Below are 25769 nucleotides of genomic sequence, written 5' to 3' on the forward strand. Positions count from 1 at the left end.
GTCGTATGGCGTGTGAACTGCGGGGAGTCCCCTTGATCGTTGAGTTTTGGTATATAGCATTGTCTGGTGCCCGGGGGGAGGTAGTGGTGGTGGATGGGTGCATTCTGCGGGGGTTGGTGGTGATGGTGATGGCGGCGGTGGCTGTGTGAGGAGGGTGCTTGCTTCGCATTAGTCACGACAACAACAACTTTGAGAGATTAAACTTCGACTGGAATAAAGACGGGATGCGCCCTCTGACGGTCTCAGCCGCCAGCACCCAATAGCGACACATGCATACACACTCATACATATACTATATATATAGTATTCGTCGTTACACACAAAAGCCATTAGCGTCGAATTAACACACGCGATACAGGATAGGAGTGAGGGTGGCAGGCGGGCGGCGGAATAGTACTGGAGAGGAGCAAACAGCAGACCCGCATTCTCGCATCATTAAATCGAATCAAATGCAATTTGTCCGCGGAAAAACTGCCGTTTCCTCGTCAAATAACACCAGAGGCGAGCGCAAATTGTGTTTCTCTGTGAAATGATGGTTCTGATGCACTCGCGAATTCCGGTGGATGCGCCGGGCTACGTGAATTAATTCACTATATATTTCAAATTACATAATGTGTTATTTGTTTTTAAAATTTTATATTAATGAATAAAAGAATGTAAAACTCATAATACAATTATTTTTTTCTGAAATTTTCAAATTTATAATACATTTTTAAACCAATTCATTATAATATATTTTTATATAAATTGAAAAAAAAAAGGTGGAAAGTCTGCGGTTAATAGCTCTTTGTATTTAACGACGATATATAATTCTAATATACAATAAATAATGTTTATTTCTAATATTTATTGACAAAAAATAAAACATTGAAAATATTAAGAAAATTTTGGTGGATTCGCTTGGTTCCATTTATTGAAGGTAAATTTGTAATTACATAAGAATAAATACCTTTTCCATTAATTAATAAATTCAATAACCTAAACAATTTTTCAATATTTTATCCATAAACCAAACAATTGAATTTTAAATATTTGAATTTCTAAATTTATATGAACTAGTATATAACATTTAGCTAAGTATATTTTCTTGTGTACTTACTTATTCCATATTATTTCAGTAATAGATATATTGTTTGATATTACGAAAAATCGAAACATAACCGTTATGATAAAATTCTTTTGCGAAATTTTCAGATTAAAATCCAACAAACAAATTATAAAGAAATGTATCTATTTCTGAAAAATGATTGTAAATTGAGTTTAATAATAATAACAGAACATAAATACTTATTTGTCCCATTTGTCCCAATTAGTGACAACGGAAATTCGTAAAATAAATAAATAATAATTACATTATAATCTCCGTATTTCAAAATGTTGCTTTTAAATTTGAACGAATTTAAAATGGACTAAAATTAAATTGAAAATCGACCGATAAATTTGTGAAAATAAACGATTTGTGCCTCCCAAAATAGAATGTTTATTATAATACGAAATGGCCTATAAATAATATTACTGGGATGGAAAGCAGACGGGGGACGTTTTCAGTTTTCATTCCCTCCGAGAATAAACGTGGAAATGCAATAATTCCTTTACGGGTTAAGCGAATGGGGGAACAAGGAAATGGCCTTGCGAATGTCCCACTTAGGAAACGAGATAAATAAATAATAAGTAGAATTGCATTTAATGGTGCTCCGTTATATATATATATTTTTTCTGCCTTTTCTGCTGAAGGACGGGAAGATGGAAAAAAGGAGAGTAGGAAGTAAAATTAAGGAGTCGCCGGCGGCGGCGGCAGCGGTAACGGTTTTATGCGTTTGGCCCTGGTCGTGATTTAACCCGGGTGGGTTTTATTTAGTCGCTTTCTCGCAATGGGGGTTTGTATAATGGCCTCCACTCGTATATCAAAGGAGGCGGCAGCAGCGGCGGTGGTGGCGACCTGCTGCAGTTCGGAGCTGCCCCGGATCTCCTCGACTCTCGTTTTGATTCATGTGCATGTGTGTGAGTGTGCCCCCGCCGAGCACAGTCGATAGATCCGAGGAAGGAAGCGAGCAGCAATAGGGCCAAAAAAAAGGAATCCCTTCGATGATGCGCCCCCGCCGCTCCATCCACGGAGCGGAGTATAGCTGAAATTCCCATCCCCATTATTGCCGCAAACATTCCGAAATTGCATTCTCAACGTTTTGGATGTTATATATATATGTGTGTGTGTATGTATGGGGGTGAGTGTGTGTGTATGAGATCGGGTACAAAGCCAAAGAAATCAAACGTTGGCCTCCGAGCTCAAAGTCTACGTCTTCTTATGTTCCTTCCACGCCGTCTCAATACCGACGTAACATCCAGAAGACCGCAGAACCGCCCCAACCCACCGCACCCCGCATTATTATATTTACCTAAACGTTTTGCTTCCGCCCAACTTATTACCCTTCAATATACCATCAAAACGTCCTTTTCCTATGTACATTATCCTTTGAATCTATTACCTCTAAATAACTAACCAATTCTAAATGTTTTTTTACATATTATTATCTTATTATATTATCTTAATGGAACAACATTTAAATACAGTAAATTGACAAAAATGTCAAAGCATTTAGTTATTCTATATTATTTTATCAATTACTACAAAATATTATCACAATTAAAGACCTTTGAATTCATCAACTATTGTTTCTCAAAATTCAATAGTATGTAAATATTCATATGAATGTTCATATTTTTACTTATTTCCCTTTAAATCCATTCCCATTTCCAGTTATTATTAATATTTGATCATTATTTATCATTGACATTTTTTTTAAGCTGAATTATAACATAAAACTAAATAATAAAGAGTACATTAAAAATATTTCATATTTCCCATTTTTTTTAAGTCAATGATTTATTTGAAAATTACATATGTTATATTTAGAATTGATTACATTTTTTTTGGATATATTCATAACTTTTTATAACTGATATTTATGTACTGATATTTCAACAAAAAACAAGATACTTTTTTTTTATTATTTAAAAGTTAACTTAAATTTGTAAGATTGTATATAATTCAATATAAAGTGCAGAAGATCTTTTTCCACTGAACTTCATTTTATGACCTAAAGCTTTTATCTTTGGACTTGCAGTTAATTATAGGTACATGTGAGTTCTAACCTTCGGTCTTACATTCACTCGAAGATGAAAACAAAGTGTTAATACGATGAATCATATTGCATTCCAAGAAACGTCCTCCTTTTTAATTTCATTATTTCCTCATATATTTTATACTTCTATCTTTTATTTTATATTTTTTTACTATAATCGTATTACAGTAATATTACAATTTTCTTTCATTTTCAACGAAATTTGTAGTTAAAAACTTATATTTTTTAGAATCACTAAAATATTTTAGATAATTACACTCTGTCAGGTTCAGCTATAACAAATAGATCAAAAATCTGTAGATTTTAGAAAAAAAAATCTCTTATGTAATAGTTTGTGCATTTTTTGATTATCACTTTTTATATTTAAATTTCCATAATTTTACGTGAACAAGAATTGAAGTATAAATTTTTATTTTAATGGGAATTATTAGATTGTGAAATATAGATACTTTTAGTTTCTTAATTTATTACACTAATTTTTCATAACATATGGACCTGAACAGTTATAATTAATATTTTAAAAGAATATTTTTATTCCAACTTTTTAATATCTCTTTGACGCTGAAATACCCGAAAAAATACAATTTTCTTAGCGAATTTTTTTGTAAATAATGAATAAAACTGAAGTCAAGTAAAATTTAAATTAATTAAAGTTGGTACATATGTTACACATATTAAATTAGATAACAAAAATTGTTAGTTTGCTTTAACCTTTCGTATGCCAGTGGTTCCACCATGAGACCACATAAAGAATAATTATCAGTGGTTCCGCAGTTTTTCAAAAAGGAAACAATCTTTTGATCATTCGTAAAGTATTACACATTTTTAACGTAATTTATCCAAAAGAATCGACAGTTTTGACGAAATTAATCTGGGCTAAGTTGATTGAGGATTTGCAAGAATCAAGTATAGGATCACCGATATATGCTTGTCTTACTTATCAATATTTTTGTATTGCTTTTGTGGAACCACCCAACGAGGTGATCCATCTGAGATCACGTAAATGGGAGGATACACTTCGGCAACGAGACGACGTTTCCGGTCTCGTGAAACGCAGTTCCGTGATTTATCGTAAACAGAAATAACACGAAGTAAAATAAAAGTGTAAATAAACATCATCGATCTAACCCGAAATTTATGATCGTAAAACCACCACAATGGCGAAACTAAAAGCAAGAGAGCTATCGCCAGAAAACAAACAAATATCATCGAATCCAAAAACAATAATTCGTTTGTTTACCTTTTGATTGAGTGAAACTCCTCTCCAGTTTATTTTCTTAACCGCCGGTTTATTTTCTCATCCGACGGTTCATTTTTATTGCTTATAGCCTGTTTACGTTACACGATTACTCAACTCTTTTATTTTTTCATTTCGTGGAGCGCAGATGGTGCTGCTCAATGGGTCACGATGCCTCCTTTTGTTTCCGATGGGCGGCAGAGGTGGCGCACTTCGTACACCCCATGACCCAACAACAATGTAATTAACAGCTGTAGGATTTCCCTTCGTATGTGTGTGTATGTGCATATATGTTGGCGTGTGTATGTGCATATATATGTGTGTGTGTTTGCGTGTGCAGAGCGCGGCAGTAATTCGTGAAATCGAATCGAAATTAAGGACATTAGTCATGAGGACGTTAACGACGATATCCCGGGGCTTGAATATATATTTATTTTTTTTGGACACCGGCCAGAAACCCTCTTGCTGTCTCGCCCGCACTCCCGAGAGAATTATTAATTGGTCCTTCTCTCTCTGCAGTTTTTTTTTTATCAAACTAAACTTCTTGTTTCCTCCTCTTCTCTCTTTTTTTTGTCCTGCCCCAGCCGAGCCGGAGCCCCCGCGGCTCTGTAATTAAATATTTAATGGATTTCGCATGCTAATAAAACGTCTTTATGCTAGACTTAGAGGGTCCCTCTTTGTGTGCAAACACATACATACGCGTATACGTATACGTTTTACCTCGAAGCACCGCGATCGATTCCAACGGGACTATAACTAACGCAAAAAAGATGCGATAATAATCCAGGCAGAAGTCTTTCTCCACTTACAAATTAATCCGAGCGTCGCCGAAATTTACAACCCTTAAGCATCCTACACGCCAAGGCAACCTGAGAAAAGCGGCTACGAATATTATCTGGTATCAAAGTAACAAAAGCTTATATTGTCTCTCCTTCTTCAACACATTTATTCCGACGCTTTTCGAGTACTTTTATTCCTTTAGTTAAATAAAATGTAAATTTGTAACTGCGATCATATCCATTTATTCATGTTTAGAAATACAGTATGACCTTCTTCAGCGCTTTCTCGTATAACACTGATTCCCTAAATTTACCCATTTATTGTATATTAATATGTCTTTATTTATTGGTACCAAATTAAATTAATTTTGAAATATCTGAATTTGGTTCATCTGCAAACTTTTATGTTAAAATTCATGAATTTAATTTGAAAATGTTGCATTTCGCAAACTTCATTTATCTTGCCTTATAGTTCTTATTTAACCGGCAGTTAAGTATCTGATCTGACATTAAATATTACAATATTCATTTGACAGTAATAATATATGATTTATTAATTAATTTAATTAGAAACAAATACGTTTAATAATAAGCCATAGTTAATTATATCAACAAAACTAGTTATACATTGGTTTTACATATTGTTTTTGTTTCCTTAAACAAAGTGCGTCGGCGTGTGGAAACTTATAATCGCGTCACCCCGAAAACTTTAGTCGTCAGCCTAAAGAGATGGAAACTGGCTTCGCGACAACTCGAAACCTCCTCTTCATCCACCCTCTCCCTAATTGCAGCGCGCGAAGTAAATGGAAATCGTTTTCAAATTAGTTTCCTTTTCATTGTCAACATCAGAAAATTCACCAATACCATTCGCGATTTGCTTGGGGAATTGCCATTAAATTGAAAGAGATATAAATCGCGCGTCGTTCATCTGAAAAAGTAATCTTCGGAAGCAATCAACGGATTTTCACCTTTCTATAGTGTTTGCTTTATCAACAAAATTTATGATTTTAAACATGTAATTTTAATAGTTTTAATTACTATTTAGAATTATTGTAAATTGTCTTTTTTATATGATTTTTCTATAGTTTATGTTAAAAATTGTTGTTTTTTTTTTATTTTAAAGAGTAAAACATAGTATTATTTTCCAGAAAATGTTTATTTTTAAGTATTTTGTCAAATTTGAAATATTCATTTAACAATTAGCAAGTTTTTCAGTTATATTCATAATCAAATAAACTAATTGTAGTTGTGATTGCGTCATACTTAAAATTGTAAAAGTAATTGAAACTGTAAAATTGTAGAGAGAGTACAAATATTTAGAATATTTTCATTTTAGCGACACTAAATATAATTTTGTATCATTTATTTGAAAAGTTCGAAAAGTACATGAAAAAGTTTTACAAAATTCTGCTAAAATTGCTGATACGTTGCATATACATCAAAGCTCTATTCAATGTATTGCCGATCCGTTAAGTGGTCCAATGATAAATTCAATAAAATGTCTTAAGCTGGTAAGCGGCAGAACTTTGGAAAGTAATTCCGGTCGGGCTCTTTGTGACCTAAGCTCGAGGGAGAAAAAGAGAAGAATGGAAAGGAGAAAAAAGTTACGAGCATCGAAAGTTAATATTGGAAACAGAAAACTGTCCTCCTTTCTGTTTGTAAATTGGCGTACTTAGAATTGAGTGCGAGTTATGGTGCAGTTGTTGAAAGTTCTGGATGTTGGCAATTTTTCGTCGGAACAGAAAAAAAAACTGAAGGAAGAGAATAGGTGGGATGGGAGGATGGGGTGGTTTTGGTAGGAAAGTAAGAAAGGAGCAGAACAGCGGACAGATCCATTCGCTCAAGATGAATAGGAATTTCTGCACATCCTCCCGGTGTCCTGCACATCTCCCCGAACCAGAGACGGCGTGTGTATTTTAAACAGCCCGCCGTTCCGCGTTGTCACCTGCAGATTACTTTATCTGCCGTTTCGGAAAGTTGAACAACAGTTTTATTGTCCCGAGAAACTCCCTTCATCCAACGAAGAGAGAAAATAGATTTCCCGACCGTCGTGAAAAACAAACTGTAGCGTGAAAAAAAAAACTATATATAGAAAGAAGAATTGAAGGATGCGAAGTGCTTGAAACATTTTCTTTTTTTCGTTAATAGCCTTTGCGAGTCGCAGTTTGATGGGTCTTAAAACCGCCGGAAGATTAAAGCCGGATTAAGATGTTTTTCAAACTGTCGGCGAGATAATTAATTTGCGCGAATTCGAATTAGTAAGGAAAAGATCTATCTATTTTTTATGTAATGGGCTTTGAATTGAACCCAAAAGGAAATCAATTAGTTTGTAGACTTAAGCTTAAGTAGTTACGTATTTTATGCAATTAATTTTCTGAAAGGCTGATTACATTTGCATTGATCGGCTTTTATTGAACTGAAAGATATATATTAATTAGTGTTTTATCTTTTAAATAAAATAAATATTTCCACAGCTTCGTCAAGCTACTTGATAGTTCGTCAAACTTCTATATCAGATTTTTACAATTCATTTGGTGAGCGGACCAAACAGAACTCACCAGTACAGAACGTGACATATTAGGACAGATTAAAATAGAACTACATAAAAGATAACAGGACAAAACAAAACTGCGACAAAATAGAATAGTTCTAAAGAGAACAGAATGAAAACAGGACAACGGAAAATAATATTGATTAAAATTCCAATAACTTTAACCTTACTAAATAGCTTTACCAATATCAATATCGAAATAAATTTGTCTAGATCTACGTGTATAATATTCACTGTATTTCGATAATAAAATACTTATAAAAACTACTAAAGCATAATGAGTTTTTTTTCCATAAGTAGAATATTTTGAGGATAGTTTGTATGAATGAAATATTTGTAATTAAAAGGTTACATAATTGTACAATATCCCATATTATTCAATAACATGTGAAGTTTCATTGGCTAATTGCTACATGTACCAACATAAATAAATGCATGTCACTGTTACTGCCGTTTTGGTAATTATTTTTTGTGAGATATACGATTATCATCGTACATATGACAATATTTATTTCTTGCATAATCTGGATGTAGTATAAACTTGCATGATTTCATGATGGCAAATACATCAAGGTAGAGACACCTATCGGCGCGATCGTACATAATACAGACACTCGTATCTCCATAATTGTAATAGAAGAGACGAAAACAAAAACCTGTTGTTTATTTTCCGGTCAACGCTGATCCCGTTTATTTTCTTCGGTGCTCCTGGGGGGATCGCAGAAGCTGGCAGGCCGTGAAATTGCTCAGTGTATTTATGCACCATACACGCGCAAGAGGGGAATCCCCGGTAACGACGCCTCCGCAGGACGCGTTGCGAATTTTTAACGAGACTTGCAATTAACCGCAAAATTACGTTTTTTTTCATCCCATTCTCTAGCTCTGCATACCCCCCATGTCTCTTCATTTCTAGACCGAACGCGTCCGAATGCCGCACTGCAACCCCCCTAATGGGGCGCCCAAGCCGCACATAAAATTTTCGATTTTAAATGAATCGTCGCGTCCCACCGCGACACGGAATTCCAATTAGGACTCTTTAATTTTACCGTTTCCTTCGCTTCCGTTCTTTTATTTTCTGGCTTTCGCAGTTGACAACGCCTTTTACCAAATTACCATTATATATGTTAAAATACCTATTAAAAAAAAAGAAAAGTGAGTGAAGAATAAACTGCGTCTCAGAAAAATCTCAATCTTTCTCTCGGATGGATGGAAATCTCGTACATCTTTTTCATATTTTTTGTGTCGTCCCGCCCGTCCCGAAATGATAACTCGCGCGTTAATGATGTATAACTCAGGCGCCAGACTAGTCTGCATATATCATATATCAAACATACATTACGGACGCATAAATCCACGCCCCGTCCCTAAAGCGAAAACATTCATAAATGCCTTAAAATCCTGTTTATAAATATTGCCGCAGATAAATCACCGTCCCCAGAAAGCTTCCAAAAACCCTCGCGGCACCGAAATCTCGCGACGGCGACGGCAAGGATCGTTACCGGCGCGATTGAAATCTTACTAATTTTTAATGCTAGCTTTGGTGGATGCGCCTGGATAAAATTCCTCCACCCTACGAAACGCCTCCGAACGCTTGCCTTTTCTTATTCAAATATTGACGAAATCCGTTTTCGCTTCTTAATCTTCTTTTAAATATTCACCACTTCATTTCCGGTAATTTCGTTTTACGAGATTTTGCAACTTAATCCTTTGCCTCTTGTATAATTCATGTTTATTTTATCAAGTCTTCATCCGCATAATCGATCTTCCTTCTTTTGTATGTTTCATCTTTAATCGATATATAATTCTACTTCAACTAAATTTATGGAAGAACAAACACTCTGATATGCAAATACAAACTATTGATTCTATTCTGTGGCACGTAAATAGTTGATTCAAGATATTGAAGTTTGTGTTTAAAATGACTTTAATATTCAAATATTCACTTTTATACGACATTAAACGACCAAAGTTATTTACAGCAACATAACAACTTATGTTACCTTTAATATCCTATTCATATTTACATCGTTAATATATTTTAAACGAAATATGAACAAACATATTAAAAAAAACTCCTTTATTTACTCAAAAGTTATAATATAAATTATTTTTATTAAGAGATATTAATTATTTACAAAATTCCCAATAGATTATAAATGTATGTATTGAAAATGTATGTAATTGTGATCATAATTTGTTCGTATTAAAGTCGAGATTAAATGATAATTGAAATGATTTACTTATTAGTGGTTATAAATGCAACTGCCATATATTTTTCTTGCACGGCAAACATATTTCGGTGTCACGCAAATTATGATAATTCTGCGGTATTACGGTTTGCGCAAATCGTGGGGGGACGATGGCGCACTCTGATTTATCGCTCGCGATTTTCGTTTGACGCGCGGTCGAGGATAACAAAAGCTAACGCAAAAATTACACGTCACGGCGAACTGCAAAATAATAATTAATATTCAATTGTGATCGCGTCACAATGGGGGTTTTTGGGAAGCGAAAGGCAAATAAATACATGTAGAGTGAGGGAGAGAGAGAGAGAGAGCAAAAAAAAAACATTACTGTTATTATTATTATTGCTATCATGAACAATAATTGGGCGCATCGTAAATTAAATTTACGCTTCGTATTTATTTATTAACGCCGAACGGCCGCATGAATTTGCCGGTGTGCCTTTCGGATAAATGGGCATAAATCAAATGGAGGGACGGACAACGTAAACAGCGACTTCCAATGTTTTGTTTCGTTGCTGTTTTTTTTATTGCTCTTCTTTTGTTCGCGGGGATGATTTTTTTTTAAACGCTGTAATCGTTGTGGGCGGGTGAAGTGGGGGTTAAAGTGGAAAGTTTGTTTTCAGCAGTCGCCGTTTTGATTGATACGATTAAGCGCAGTGTATTATGTTATTTGCCCCATTACCTTTGATTTATGCTGCTGAATGCAATAGTGAATGATTTTCGCTCGTAACTCATGGAATTACCCTGAAATCGCTATTGCGCTGAAAAAAATATATGAATATATAACGTAACGCACAATAATAGAGTGCTATTTGTTAAAGCTTAATCGAACATATGATTAGTAATAAAAGTGGTATCAACTTGTCTTTTAAAAAAAAAAAAAACTAAATTTGCAACAGTAAATATTGAAATAAGTTTGAAATAAAATAGTTGTTAATTTTAACTGACGATAAATTGATCATAAAGAACTAAAGTTAGGTACATAAATTAATGCATAAAACAATGCAACCATATTTGGTTTATAAGGATTATGTTTAAATCATCATTGAAAACCATTTTTATTATATATTTACCAAAATGTTGATTCTGTTCAATATTCATTTTATATAATAATATAGAATGTAATAATTCCATCTTATTTGTGATTTTATGTTGGATGTACGGAACATTTGAGTAGTCTTGAATTAATAATATTAAAAATAATATAGGTTGTGATATTGTGAAGAGGCATTATATAAAGAAAAAAGAGGGTCTTATGTCGAATGAGAGGAATGAAATCCGTGTTCCAAGAATAATAAATGTGTGTTTTATGAGGAGACTTGAAGACCGGACGTCGTTACTGGCTCCACCGAAATGTAAGAGGCTTTTTGATCATTCGGTCTCTCTCTTGTAAAGGGGATGGACGGCCTCGTTGTTTTCGACCCCCGCAAAAGTCCTCGAATCGCAACATTCGCCTCCCTCTATCTCTCTCCATCCTTTACATTTTCGGTGTGCGGATGGCAGAAGACAATTGATACCGAGACGCCCGGAAGTAATGTTCGTTCCTTTTGTGTTCGTTACAGATTGCCTCTATCTGCAGCTCTATCGGGATTCCAAGGACAGATACAAGCAGGGCCACACGAAGGCGTCGCTCTCCCTCCAACACTTCCTCGGCCTCGAGACTGGCTTCACGTTGGATAAGGAGTCGAACACTGTGGCCATCCTTTGCGAGGATGTTGTCGTCGTTTTGGCTTTCGACAACAGGGAGAGGTTGATGCAATGGCAGATCAAATTGAGCACGCATTTGGGGGATGGACCGCAGTACCTGGTGCTGCTCCAGTCGGCGCCACCGAAGGCTCGCGTCCAGCCCGGCCCTGCTAGGTTGCACGTCCAGGAGAAGGGCTTCTGCTTAAGCACAGGGGTACCGCCACGTATGGCCGGTCACTGGCTCATCTCCAATCTAAGGCGGTACGGCGTCGTGGACGGAAAGTTCTGCTTCGAGGGAGGCTCCAGGTGCGGTAAAGGCGAAGGCGTTCACGTGCTCGTCACCGATCAAGGAGACGATATCACAAGCACTCTTAAATTGGCCGCTGCAGGCATGCTGCACACTTCCAGAAGAAGGCCAGTCTCTAGGAATATGTCAGGTAATTATAATCAAATGTATAATTAATGGGTGACCAAATATGAATATTAATATTTTACTATAAAGGCTTTGTTCATCGTTTCATATAAATATTCGCCTTTTACCATAACCCAATTAAGTATTAAGTTGTAATAGTTATTGCTGGGCTATCTTGAGTAGTTATACAATAATTTAAATGTGTGATAGATTTTGGATCAGATTGTAATGTATGTTATCATCGATCGTTTTGTTTCAGTGATGGACAGCCCACGTCGGCCACCTTTGAAGGCGGAATTGAGGAATCCGGATATCGCAGATCCGTCCATGTTATCGCGGGTCGATTCGCCGTACACGGATCTAGATAGTAACTACGGTTGCGGTGATGTGGGGTCGACGGATGGATGGAACGGTCCGCCCATTGAGAGGTGCATGAGCTGCATCAGCAAATTGGGGGCGATGTCGAGGTCTTCGACGGCCACGATAACGCCGAGCATTCCGCCCTGTTGGGAGCACACCTGCGACAGGCATTCGATCAGCAGTGGATCCGACAGCTCTGGCTGGAGCCAGACCGTCACCAAGCCTCCGGCGAGACCTCCGAAGCCTATGTCTCCAGGCAAGAAACCGGCGATGCCGCTGCCGGTACACTACGACAACTACGACATCCCGAATTTCCCTTATCCCGTTGAAGCGAAGACTGATGAACACTACGATACGCCGCGGAAGATCAAGGAGTGTCTCGCAGAAACCGTTCGGAAGCCATGCGGTTGCGTGCTGAAGATACGACAGCCCGAGCCGGAACGAAACTGCTATTGCCAAAGATTCCTGTCCTGTTGGGGACAGACTGACGACGTGAACGCGCTCTACGCCCAGGTCGACCTCACCAAGAAATATAACAGGAACCCCAATTATGCCAACATCCCGGTGCAGGCGGCTCCACCGGCCAACAACTACGAGAACATGGACTTTGCTCAGTCGCTCAAGCTGTACGAGAACGCCAAGCAAGTTGTTCAAAAGGCCAACAATCTCTGCACCAAGTGCGGTCACGCTCAAGAGGATTACCTCATGATGGAGCCGGCCACGCAGCAGCCTCATCCCGGCTACCTTCCGATGTCTCCCGCTGTTAAGCAACGACTGGGCAAGCTGCTCTCCAACTCCAATCCCAACTTGACGAAGCCGAGCGGCTCGGCGATGCTCCAGGGCCAGACAAACCTCTACCAAAGAAAGCAGTTCCTCGACAACACAGACAACATCGAACGGCGGAAGCGCTCCAACTCGGCAGATTCGAGCCGCGCCGAAGAATCGGAAACCGCCCCCGTAGAATGCACCTGTCAGGCGGTCAGGAGATCCTCCTCGGTTCCCAGCAAATCTAACCGCGATTCCTCCAGTTCCAACGATTCCGGCGTGTTCGAGCTGCCGCGCAAATCCATTCTACCGTCCGCCACACTGCCAAGAAGGTCTAAGTCCTCAGATCCGCTAAAGGACATCAGCTTCAACTTCCAGAAGGGCGAACAGAAGAGCGCCAGCGCTGAGGCGGAGGTGCCCGTCTGTCCCTCCGGTTCCACGTCGAGCGGCACCTCCGACATGTCGGATTACTTCGAGACGCTCTCCTTGTCCTCGCACAGTTCCTCCGACGCGCCGCCGCCGCCATCCTGCACCCTCAGACCCAGATCGGGCAATGAGTATCTGAGCCTCCAGCGGCTCATCGCTCCCGTTCCAGAGGAGCGCATCAACTAGTCCTTTTCCTATAGCAATATACACTTCTTCCTCGATCATCCAGCCCTCACCTGTCCCTAAATCCCATCCTTCTTTATCGACCTTCCCAGTCCTTGATGAAAACAAAAAATAAAATATTATTAAATATACAAGAATAAAACGAAAATATCGATTACATAATTAATAAATAAATAAATATTAATGCAGTAAATAAGACAGAAGGAGAAGGAGTTTAAACAAATAAAATCTATCTAAGGAATTTATACATAGCACTTGTACTATTATAATATTATTGTAATAAGTTTAATCATTATGTGTAATGTAAAAAGCAACGACTATTATTAAATTATTAACAAATAAAGAAAAAAAAATGCCAATTATAAAATAATATTTTTTATTTCATATCACCAATCATAATCCCCTTTAAACTCATTCAATACCTAAAGGTAAGTATTAAAATAATTTATTCTCAGACTTACTATTAATGGCTTTTTTCACATATAGTCGACATATAAATCAATAACAAAAAAATAAAAATCAACTGAAATATTTTGCTCGTTCATCACGAATTTTGGATTATAGATTTCTTCGTATCGTCTAAAATCAAGTTAGAAATTAATCGGTATGAGTGATAAGTAAATTTGATATACAACCACAATGTGTATATAAAATTGTATTCAAATAATGTCGTGTAATGTAAAATATTATTTCGATTGATGTTTATGAAAAGTGAAATCAAGTATCTTCGAATAAATTCAGTATATGTATGTTGTAGCAAATAAAATAGAATTAATTTTCAAAATTGTCAACAAATATTATTGATAATTATTGTAAATTACTAAATTGATTATTTTGCTGCAAAAGTAATTAAATTTGTTGCGCCGTAGGTGCTAATTATTACATCATAATTAGTGTTTCAATAATGCCTATTCATAAATGTAGAACATGTGAAATTATAGTCATCACTTCAATTGTCAATAAATATTACCATTAAGATTTCAATTATGACAATTACTTTATACAAAATTAATAATAAATTTAAAATAAAATGGCGTTATGGAAATAATGATATTTCCATGATTCTATATGTAAATTGTAACTTTATTATGAATCTAACATATTTATAGAAAGAAGTATTATTTTACATGAATCAAAACTTAATATGCAAATTTATATTTAGATCATGAAATAGTATACATTTTATAAAAAAAGCAATAAATATGATGTTTTTCTTTTATTTCTTTTATTTTAATATTTTGTTTTATAAGATATGTCTTACTGTTGTACTCTGAAATTAAATAAAACAAATTACAGTATTAAAATTCTATTATATTCACATAATTTTGAAATTATTTTGTAACAAATATTTCAATCATCTTATAAACTGTATTTAGCGTGAGAGCGAAATAATTAATTTAGTATGGGTAAACTGTGAGCGCTGCTTGTTCTGTAGCGGTTACAAACACAAGGAGCTCAACATGTACCGAGCAAATAAAGTGCACGAACTAAAGAACTTGGAAGAGGTAGAGCGAACTAATTGCACTTACAAAACTACGTCAGCTCAAAGCCCGCTAGGCCGATGAAGAAAACAACGCGGATATCTTGATTAGACCTGCCCTTCGGTAAATTTCCCAAAAAAAAGCCTGGGTTTCATCTTAACTTAACTTTTGCAAGTGTAAATTCTTCTCACAGCATTTTGTTTTCTTTATTTAAACTGTAATATAAATACAGTGTTGTAATTTTAATCTTGTAGATCAGTGGTTGCCAAACTTATTTGGCCTACCGCCCCCTTTCCAGAAAAAAATACTACTCAGCGCCCCTGGATTTTTTTTAAATTTCAATAGCAATTAAACAGAAAGATATATGTATTAAATGCAAATGTACCTGTGGCCATCACCGCCCCCTGGATCGCTGCAGCGCCCACTTTGGGAATCACTGGTGTAAATTAATGAAAATACATCATGCAATTATCATAGTTTTTAAACAAGATGTCACAAAAGTAGCGTTATTATAAATATATTTTAATTAGTAGTTAATTCAATGTGGGGAAGAATATAAATGCAACAATATTGAGCATTCATATAAAAATGAAATAAAAGAAAATATTGGTATAATCTGTACTATTGAATTGAATACGAATCATGTTTATAATTACTTTTATAAATACTATGGCTGAAGTATAGAAGTATATTGAAAACACGGGGAATTCGAATAATTTGAACGGTTTTCCAACCCTAATCCTTTTCAAATTCCAAATAAAAATATGTTAAGCCAAATTAGCTTTGAAATTAATCCATAAGCTTACAGTTTACTCCGCGTTCCCAGCAAACCTATTTCAAGTGCACATAATCAACTTTTAAAAAACAATACAATTTTTTTTTGGTATATAAATAACAGACAAATATCAATGGATTATAGCACAATTTAATTTAGTTTAATATGCGACACATAATAATGGTATTTTCTGCATTACAGTTGCGATCAGATCAAATCTGCGCTTTGCATATTTGGTGTATTTCAAAGCTGTTTATTATTTTTGGATCGATGTGCTGTTTATGTTTTGGCTGCGACTGAAAATAAAAGCTTCAGCCGTGATATAAAAGTAAATAAATAGGGGCAAATCCCTTTCCATTACATATTTCCAATAAATTTTGAAATAACAGATTTGTTTCATTCGATGCACGATATATAATATACGTGTGTGCACTAAAGTGTGTATTGGGTTGCATAAATAAATGTAACATTTCAATAGGAAATATTGTTGGTATTATATTAAATATTGGTGCTGCAAGGACACATATTTAGTAAATAATATAAATTTCAGTTATATTACATATAATATTTGGGTTACGCAATGAAATTATGTTATATAAGAGTTATGTCCATTACATTGTAGTTGTAAACTAAAGAAAAACAACAATATCTCGCATATTGTGGGTAATCAGTTCTGTAAATATAAACATCGCATAAGATGAGAACTGTATACTAAAAACGACTATTTATATATAAATAATATTTTGCTCAATGAAAATTTAGTTTGTTTTGAAATTTTCAAACCGTACTATATTGAATCCGAGATAATTGAAGTCGCACAAATCGAGGTACTGCTGTAAAATAATTTTATAAAAAATAATTACAGTGGGTAATCGGTTTACGAACAATTCGGACTGTGAATAAATCGGAAGAACAGGATCACTTTTGCAAAAGATTTTAATGTTTGGACAACAAATAAATTAAAGTTATTAATTACCCACCTAATTACAATACTGTTGGGAGTTAATGCTGATGGTATAATAAAGCTTTAGATGCTTCTTAAATCGGTTAACGAATATTGCCGGTAGTAAACATCGTCTTTGAACGGATTATGTTTGATAAGAAATATAAATTCTTAGTTAATATTATATTGAGATTTAATAAATGTAACCTCGCTTAACGAGTTTAATCCGTACAAAAAAACACAAATAACATGTCTGCACACAAATTTGGAAATATACGTGATCACAAACAACACTAAGATGCAACTAGAATGACCACTAACACTAGGAACTGTTTTAAAATTCATACATGGTGAAGTGAGTTTATATTTGTTTATATTACATGTATTATTTCGGGGTGGAGGTCTCTTTATACTATTTATATTTTTTTATATAAAAAATACACATAATATGTGTATACAAGTTTTAAAAATGATGTAGAAAGCGCTCATTCCGGGACTTCTCTTCTCATCGTCACTCGTTATGCGAAACGTCAATGTAATAACATTTAATTTAAAAACTATCATTAATTTCATTAAAAAATAGAAAAAAGAATAAAGAAAAATTATTTATTTATTTTAGTATCTTTATATAATTTTGAATATATACTTAAAAATCAGGTAAATCTATTAATTTGGACAGAAATACCAAGGTCGATGTCACGTTAGGCAAATTTATTTATTTCTATTCACTACTTATTAATATTATGAAGAATAATTATGTTATTTCCAATTTCTTTTTTTTTGACCTAGCAAACTTGTTGTTTTCAGACACAATAATTGAGACACTATCGAAATGACACAATCTGATGACTAGATGATATTAATAAATATGGAAATATTGCAGAATAAAAAAGAAATACATATACAAACTAGTTCCTTTCTAAAGGGTTCGTAAGTCGAATTTGTTCGTAAATTTCAAAATATACTTATCTTACCACACTTTATCATGGTTTTTACTTTTATATATTTTAAATTCCGTATTACTGACTGCATACATTTGAAAAACAAGATTAAAATATACAAAATACTTACAAATACTTTTCAATGGAGACATCAAAATTATTTAATAAGACAAAAGAAATAAACAATATCTGTATTAGTTTCAGAAACATTTCCAATTTTGTAAATTATCCATTAATTTTATATACCTGGTTATATTATCGATAAAAATAATGATCATTTGACTTACTAAAAAAACAGACTTACTTGAAAAACTTACTTGAATATTTTTTTTTTTTTAATAAAATTTATATACATTTTTTTATATAAAATCAAAATTGAAAACAATTGTTTCTTATTTATGATATCTTGTTAATTTTTAAAAGAATATGTAAATGACTACGGTAAATCTTGGCTTGGATCTTGGTAATGAATGGTTTTGGTAATGAATAAGCCAGGCAGTAATAATATTGTTTGGGGGAAATCGATGGGCACGTAGATATATTGTTGGAATTTCGGTTAATTCGAAATGGTGTGTTATTCAGTCTATTGTTGTTCATGCGTGATATTTGTTTTCGAATGCACATGGATCCGTGTGAGCCGCAATTAATTATCCAGGTTGCCGTTTAATGCGTTCTATGAAATAGCAGCATTATTAGTTTTTAGTTAATTGCCGGTTGATAATGTATCTGTTCCCATTTCGTAATTCGTCGAGGCTTTTCCATTTCTAAATGCAGCGGCCTCAGGAAAACAGAAGGAAGTTCCAGAAGGTTCATTTTTTGTTTTGTTTAATCGAAATGTTATTTTATTGTAACTGCGTTTCCGATTTCCGAGTGGTAATGAACGGAACGAAATCGAAACCGTGCTCTCTGCTGTTTACAAAGAAAGTTGGGCTCTTTAATTTGGCGCTTCGTTCCGGAATCGGACTGAGGTGCATCGAAAAGAAAGTTACGTAAACGGCTCCGCGGAGATGCACTTTCGCTGGATTTTGAGAAAGCGAAATGCAGGCACTGGGCCAAGGTGAGTGCGAGGTGAGGAGCATACGGGCACCTGACATAATGTTATCAATCTGGGCCCGCTTCCATGATAACATAGGAGGCAAGATCCGAATGTCGAGATTTTGTGGGTCGCAGAGGAGGAGGTGACGGCTGCCGTAATAAAAGGGACGTCGGACGGTTGGACTCCCTAAAAGCCATGGCGATGGTCGCCGCGCCGGTCGTTGGTCCGCTCTTGACCGTCATCACGATCATCATTGTGATCATCTCGCTGTCCAGTCGCGCTGAAGCGCGCACCTATCGAAGCGGATTCCCAAAGTTCCCTGCGAGGTGCGGTTCGAGGCTGGTGGCGTGGAGTCCGCAGAGGGAGCCCCGGATCATCGGCGGGGAGGTGCCACCGTACGGAGCCGTCCCCTGGCAAGTGGACATCCGTATAGATGGAGCTCACCACTGCGGCGGCACGATCATCGCAAACCGCCTCATCCTGACGGCCGCGCACTGCTGCCAGGACAACCTGACAGTAACCACAGGAACCCAGGGACCTCACACCGATTTCGAACAATCCTTGAAAGTGCTGAAAGCCATCAAGCATCCAGATTTCCGGAGGGACGGGCCGTACAGTAACGACATCGCGCTTGTTCTCGTTGAAGATCCAGGATTCACGTACAACGCTGTCGTGCAACCAGTGTGCCTCGCAGAAGAAAGCCCCCAACCTGGCACCTGGTGTGAAGTCTCCGGATGGGGTGCAATGGACCCCTCCGATCCGGAACGAATCTCGCCTATTCTCAGATCAGCAGCCGTTCCGTTGATCTCCTTGGACACCTGCAGACAGAGCGGCATCTACGGAGGCCGACAACAACCCATTTTGGATAGCATGCTTTGCGCCGGAAGACTCAAAGGAGGCGTCGATGCTTGCGGAGGCGATTCCGGCGGTCCACTCGTCTGCAACTTGGATGGTAACCTCGAGTTGGCCGGCATCGTTTCCTGGGGTGATGGATGCGCCAAGCGCGACAGACCAGGAGTCTACACTCGAATCTCCAGTTACCGCAAATGGATCCGCGAGGCTGCCCAGAATCTGGGTATTCACTTCATCTAACTAACACAAATTTATTTATTCCCATTAATCTGTGATATCAAAGACAAAATGGATGTAAACCATGGATGTTTACTTTATATAGAACAAATACAATCACGCTGTTTATGAAGTTTTTCAGTTTTAATATAAACAGAACCCTTAATCTGGATCCCGCATTCATTCAATTTATTAAAAAACTAAACTCTACAAAATTGAATCCGTCATGAAAACAACTAGCAAAATGGTAAACAAACAGAATTTATTTAATTCAATTCAGAAGGTTTATACTTTTTATTATTTTTAATAAATACAAAATATATATTCCATAAACTTAACAATCATTTTACATTATAAGTTATGGTATTATGGGAAGGAACAACCATTTTGGGTATAAACATTAACAAATAATTGAAGTATGTCTTATTATCTGGAGGTAGAGAAAATAACTTATTTTTGAAATATAGTTCTAATAATAATTAAGTTAATAAAATGAAAAAAAAACATATTTATAAATAAAAATTAAGATTTGTGTATATCTTATATTTAATCAAATATTTTAGGTGCTGTTAATAGATATGTGTACTCCAATTTTGTTTCTCTAACAATAAGTGATATAATTAAGGTGACAAACTATTTTTTGGAAATTCATCTACCCATTCAGTTTTTTTCATTTGATTAATTGCAAATAGAACTGATACATAAACATCTTCTTATTCTAATATTTTGCATATTATGAGCTGCCCATTCCTCAATATATTGATAGCAAATTCTATAAAAATGTCTAAGTTCTTTTATAAATGTACTCTTAATCCCATATTGAATTCCTTCAAAATTGTTAAATTATTTTTTAAAACTGGAGGTACGAAACCATCATCAAATCTTGCTTTGATATTTTAATATTATCTGGCTGAAATATTATCAGACTCAATTTCTTATGTACTTATGTGAAAACATAATTTCTGACTGTGAACAAAATAGTGTACAATTTTAAGTTATATGTAAGGAACATTCTACAGATATCTCAAAGACAATAGAAGTATAACATGAAATTATTATATGAATTATATAAATTTCAATGAAGGAACAATTCCTTTAATATTTATTTATTACAATGAATCAGGACTTGAAATTAAAACTTTATTGTACACTTTGCTAATCTGACAATGAGAAAATTTGTACCGTAAATTTATGAATAAAATTCTCATTTGTATTCATCCACATCACATATTTGTCATCTTATAACAGTGATGGCAAACCTTTTAGGATAAGCGTGTCAAAATTTGGGAAAAAAACCTAATATAACAAAAGAGCCATCGATCTAGTCTTTCTGCCCGAGAATTTATTTTAAATATATTTTAATTTATTTTTTATGTTTTATTATATTTGTTGCCAAATAAATTGTTATTATTATAATAATTATTATAAGTGAGTTTCTTAAAAACATTTTTTTCAGTATCCGTCACCGAGTTGTCGCGTTCCCATAAAAATGTAGTAGGTGGTGACTATGATTCGGAATAATTTTAAAATGATATTGTAGAAATTATAATAATAAAAGACACTGTCGGGATTTCGATAGAGTAGAGATTCGATACAGTCGGAATTTTGATATAGTCGGAATTTCGGATGTCGGGATTTCGATACAGTTGAGATTTCTAACGTAGGGATTTCGATTGCCACCGATTTATTTTTAAACTTCACGGCCATATGTCTTTAGATTATTGACTTATACCAAAAATTTCTTGATATTATCATATAATTTATTTATAATTCTTAAACGGTTAAATTGTTCTGAGAATATCGCATCCAAAAATTTAAAAAAATACACCTAATAGAAATACGAACGGATATTTGATAACTACAGAAGACCTAAAAATGTCCCCTAAGACGACGTTAAATCCAATTCGGCTTAGCATGTTTTGCTTCACTTTTAATTAGTTTTATTTAATTTCAAATATTATTTGGTTTTGGTAAAAAAATATAATTATTGTACACCATCTGTCCATAGTAAGACATACAGTGTAACTTCGCTTAACGAGTTTAATACATTCCAAAATTTCCGGATTTTTAACATATTAACAATATACATAATATATGAACACAAGTTTTAAAAATGATGTATCAAGCGCGCAATCCGGGACTTCTCTTCTCATCGTCACTCGTTAAGCGATTCATTTTTCTTACAATTAATTTTGCTCGTTAAGCGAGGTTCCACTGTATTTATATCGAATCAAGAATAAATAATATTTTAATTTTAATATTTCATTTTATCATACAATTTAAAATACAGGTATCTCCCGACTTAAGAACTTCCAGACTTACGAACAAAATTCTAAAAGCTCTAACTTGTTACAAGGAGATATATAGTGATAAAAAAATGAACAGCCCAACCAAAATTGATAATTTATTTAATAAAATATGATATTTTTGGAAGATGTTCTACCTGTATTGTTGCATTTGTTTCTTTTATCCTTTTTTTATTAAATAATTGTGATGTCTATATTGAATAGTATTTGTAAGTAAGTATTTTGTTTATTTTAATCTATTTTTTAAATGTATGCAGTCAGTAATACGGATTTTAACATATATACAAGTAAAAACCATGATAAAGTGTGGTAAGATAAGTGTATTTTAAAATTTATAAAATTCCCCCGACTAACGAACAACCCTTATGAACAGAACTAGTTCGTAAGTCGTGGGATACCAGTATATTAATGAGTAATATTTGAATGTCAAGTTATTATATATGCAACCTCTTGTACCAACAGTATGTTCGCGTGGCTGTATTGCCATTATTGTTTGGTGTAAACTTGGCTTTAACCTAAAATTATTCCACAAACCCTGAAAATAATTCATGTATTGCCATCTGTAGTAATTCAACAACATTATACCAAATCATTTGTGCACTTGTGTTGGGTTTTGTAGTGGTAGATTCCGTATTGTAAGTATTTCAATTACTAATAATTTTTGCTCATATTTATTGTTAGTAACTATATTAACAGGTCAATAGAAACGATTTAAAAATTCGAAATGTCTGAAGCAGTTCCAATTGATTTTAGCTACATAATCGACGAGATCAGGAGCGGGTAAGTATTACTTTGTAGCTGATAATTTCTTTAATAAATTGTTGTTATTTGGATTTACAGCACACTGAGCCAATCGAATGAAGTAGCTTTGAAAACAGAGGAATTTGTTGAGAGGATAATTGCAGAAAAGGATTGGAAAAATGCACAGTGAGTTTTCATGCAATGCAGTCATCAATATGAATATTAACAAATTTTAATATACTTTTAGAGAATTGATGAATTTGATTAAAGCTGAAATCAAACTGATTAGTGAAGCACTTCCCTTGCATACAATCTCCACGAATATATTGAGGCATGTGCTGAACATTATCAGAGAGGAATATGATATTGGTTTTAAGGTTAGCTATAAATCATTGAATTTCACAAAGTTGTTACATATTGCATTGGTTTTAGAGCCATGTTGAGCAGTCCTTGCATCAAATGATGACGTCTGATTCAGATGCAATGGGAGACTATTCAAAAATGTTGGATGGTTTAAAGACATCCATAATTGATCATTTATCAGAATACAAAACTGAATTGGAGACAAGCATTGACAATATTGCTGCGCAAGCAACTGACCATATTTACACTAATGAAATCATCCTAACCTTTGGACAATCTAATACTGTGGAGCAGTTTCTGAAAGCAGCATCTCGCACCCACAGCTTCCAAGTAATTGTTGCAGAAAATGCACCAAGTTACAATGTAATTATCCAATTGTTAATCTATTTAGCATCAACTTTAATAATTTAATTTTTCCAGGGTCACAGTATGGCTGTATCTTTAGCTAATCACAATATACAAACTACTGTTATATCAGATACTGCAATTTTTTCTGTAATGTCTAGAGTTAACAAGGTTATTATTGGAGTGCATTCAGTCATGGCTAATGGCGCTTTAAAAACAGCTTGTGGTGTTCACGCTGTTGCGTTAGCAGCTAAACATTATTCTGTACCCGTAAGTTTATAGTTCATTTTTTAATATTTTTGGATACATATTATTTTCTTGCATTTCAGGTAATGGTTTTAACTCATTTGTATAAGTTAAGTCCTACTTATGTCAGCAGTTATTCATTTGATGCTTGTTCGTCTCCTGCTTCTGTGTTACCATACTCATTTGCAGGAGATATTGTTAGCAGAACAAATATCATCAATCCTATGTTTGATTATGTTCCCCCAGAATTGGTCACCTTATTCATAACATACCAGTAAGTATTCTTTATATCAATTATAATAATTGAATTAATTATTGTCATTATTTCAGAGGCGGAAATGCACCCTCGTATATTTACAGATTGTTGAGCGAATTGTATCATCCAGATGATCATGAGCTTTAATTTCATTCATTGTACATACATTTTTTTTTTCAAACATAATTTTATCTCAGTTATTTAATTAAAAAACAAAATTAAATATTTTATATTATTAAAAATCCTTCCATTATTGTCCATATCCTAAAAGTTTCGGACTTTTCCAATTAAATAAATTAAGTCTTAACTTCGAGTCTTTACTATAAATAATTGTAAAAATTTTGAAAAGTTTGATCTACAGCAAACTTCATACCCGTAAACCTAACCTAATTTACTTGTCAAAGTAGATGAAAACATTTTGTTTTGCATCACAGCCTATTCATCATGAGTTTATCAAACAGACCTAAAACCAGTATTCTGGATAAGCCTCTGAGCAAAGGGAAAGGAGAGGTGTCCTTAAGCTGCTTTGCTTTGTTGTTCTCGGAGGTGGTTCAATATTCTCAGAACAAATCCAGCACTGTGCCTGAACTACAAAACAGGTCAGCAGAAAAAACCTTCAGCATTTACAACAATAACTTTGATATTGTTACAGATTGCACAGCTTGGGCTACAACGTGGGATCTAAAATAATCGATTTATATTTCGTCCGTGAACGTAACGCTAAACGCGAGATCAAGCTGCTTAATATACTGCTGTTTATTAAATCTACCCTGTGGAAGGTTATTTTAAAATTTAGACATTTTAATATAATATATATTGGGTTATAATTGTAGGCTTTGTTTGGTCGTGAAGCTGAGAAGTTGGAGCATTCCAATGATGATGAGAACACCTACTATTTGATGGAAAAAGAACCACTGGTGAACAAGTTTATTTCAGTGCCGAGGGATAAAGGCAGTTTGAACTGTGCTATTTTTATTGCTGGGATTATAGAATCAGTATTGACTGGCACTGGTTTTGTATGTTGATTCATTACTGTTATTGTTTCTGATTTATGATTATGATATATTTTAGGCGGCGAAAGTCACAGCGCATTGGCATAAAGGTACGACGTACATGGTGAAATTTGATGAATCTGTTGTGGCCAGAGATAAGCAATTGGAAGATAAATGAGTTTAGATGTTGACATTCCAAAGCAATTTGTATTTGTTTTATAATTATTTAAGTATAAATTAAAAGCGTGGATTATGTTTTACATGCAATTATTTATCTATATGAAAATATATTATTTTTATAGTAGCAGCAGGGTTTTCTTGTTAATAACAGATTTTTAACTCATCATCTATTAAGAAAATTTCTGATAGCATATTGTAAAATTTCTAGTTTTACGATAAAATAATGACAAAAAGTTAAATAAAAGTTTTGTTTTTTTGAAATTGTTGTAAACTTAAAATTTGTCGAATCTTCTTCGAAAACTGCTATTTCC

At 34.6% G+C, this 25769-nt stretch overlaps 4 protein-coding genes across 5 annotated transcripts in view; all 4 read left to right on the plus strand.

Moving 5' to 3' along the window:
• Positions 1–13947, plus strand: part of LOC108561284 — a 71749-nt gene extending 57802 nt beyond the window's left edge. The window contains exons 3-4 of the mRNA XM_017919146.1: positions 11516–12076; positions 12311–13947. Of these exons, the coding sequence (XP_017774635.1) occupies positions 11516–12076; positions 12311–13788 (2039 nt within the window). The 3' untranslated portion in view covers positions 13789–13947. The remainder of the gene's footprint in view (positions 1–11515; positions 12077–12310) is intronic.
• A 5209-nt stretch (positions 13948–19156) lies between these two features.
• On the plus strand, positions 19157–20053 carry LOC108561230 (brain-specific serine protease 4-like). Its single transcript, XM_017919077.1, has one exon. It carries the CDS (start codon positions 19157–19159, stop codon positions 20051–20053), a length of 897 nt encoding a protein of 298 aa, XP_017774566.1.
• A 2837-nt stretch (positions 20054–22890) lies between these two features.
• On the plus strand, positions 22891–24477 carry LOC108561240 (translation initiation factor eIF-2B subunit beta). Of its 2 annotated transcripts, none has more exons than XM_017919088.1 (8): positions 22891–22970; positions 23032–23115; positions 23176–23262; positions 23324–23453; positions 23509–23802; positions 23860–24054; positions 24114–24304; positions 24361–24477. In XM_017919088.1, the coding sequence occupies exons 2-8, from the start codon at positions 23060–23062 to the stop codon at positions 24431–24433; spliced, it is 1026 nt and encodes a 341-aa protein (XP_017774577.1). In that variant the 5' UTR covers positions 22891–22970; positions 23032–23059; the 3' UTR covers positions 24434–24477. The 2 variants fall into 2 exon arrangements, with proteins under 2 accessions (XP_017774577.1, XP_017774578.1); XM_017919089.1 differs by having other exon boundaries at positions 22907–22970; positions 23017–23115.
• Positions 24478–24660: 183 nt separating this feature from the next.
• Positions 24661–25538, plus strand: LOC108561241 (trafficking protein particle complex subunit 5). Its single transcript, XM_017919090.1, has 4 exons — positions 24661–24885; positions 24939–25065; positions 25120–25302; positions 25358–25538. Exons 1-4 carry the CDS (start codon positions 24731–24733, stop codon positions 25454–25456), a joined length of 564 nt encoding a protein of 187 aa, XP_017774579.1. The 5' UTR covers positions 24661–24730; the 3' UTR covers positions 25457–25538.
• The last annotated feature ends 231 nt before the right edge of the window (positions 25539–25769 follow it).

This window comes from Nicrophorus vespilloides, unplaced genomic scaffold (genome assembly GCF_001412225.1).
Source record: "Nicrophorus vespilloides isolate i.1.1-1 unplaced genomic scaffold, Nicve_v1.0, whole genome shotgun sequence".
Lineage (NCBI taxonomy): Eukaryota > Metazoa > Arthropoda > Insecta > Coleoptera > Silphidae > Nicrophorus > Nicrophorus vespilloides.

What these genes read in the sequence shown, in the direction of transcription:
- LOC108561241 (XM_017919090.1), top strand. Translation starts at nt 24,731, where the DNA reads ATGAGTTTATCAAACAGACCTAAAACCAGTATTCTGGATAAGCCTCTG. An exon ending in GTGCCTGAACTACAAAACAG is followed by an intron (nt 24,886 to 24,938) that starts GTCAGCAGAAAA and finishes ATATTGTTACAG; the next exon opens with ATTGCACAGCTTGGGCTACA. An exon ending in TATTGACTGGCACTGGTTTT is followed by an intron (nt 25,303 to 25,357) that starts GTATGTTGATTC and finishes GATATATTTTAG; the next exon opens with GCGGCGAAAGTCACAGCGCA.
- LOC108561240 (XM_017919088.1), top strand. Translation starts at nt 23,060, where the DNA reads ATGTCTGAAGCAGTTCCAATTGATTTTAGCTACATAATCGACGAGATC. An exon ending in ATCGACGAGATCAGGAGCGG is followed by an intron (nt 23,116 to 23,175) that starts GTAAGTATTACT and finishes TTGGATTTACAG; the next exon opens with CACACTGAGCCAATCGAATG. An exon ending in AATATGATATTGGTTTTAAG is followed by an intron (nt 23,454 to 23,508) that starts GTTAGCTATAAA and finishes CATTGGTTTTAG; the next exon opens with AGCCATGTTGAGCAGTCCTT.
- LOC108561230 (XM_017919077.1), top strand. Translation starts at nt 19,157, where the DNA reads ATGGCGATGGTCGCCGCGCCGGTCGTTGGTCCGCTCTTGACCGTCATC.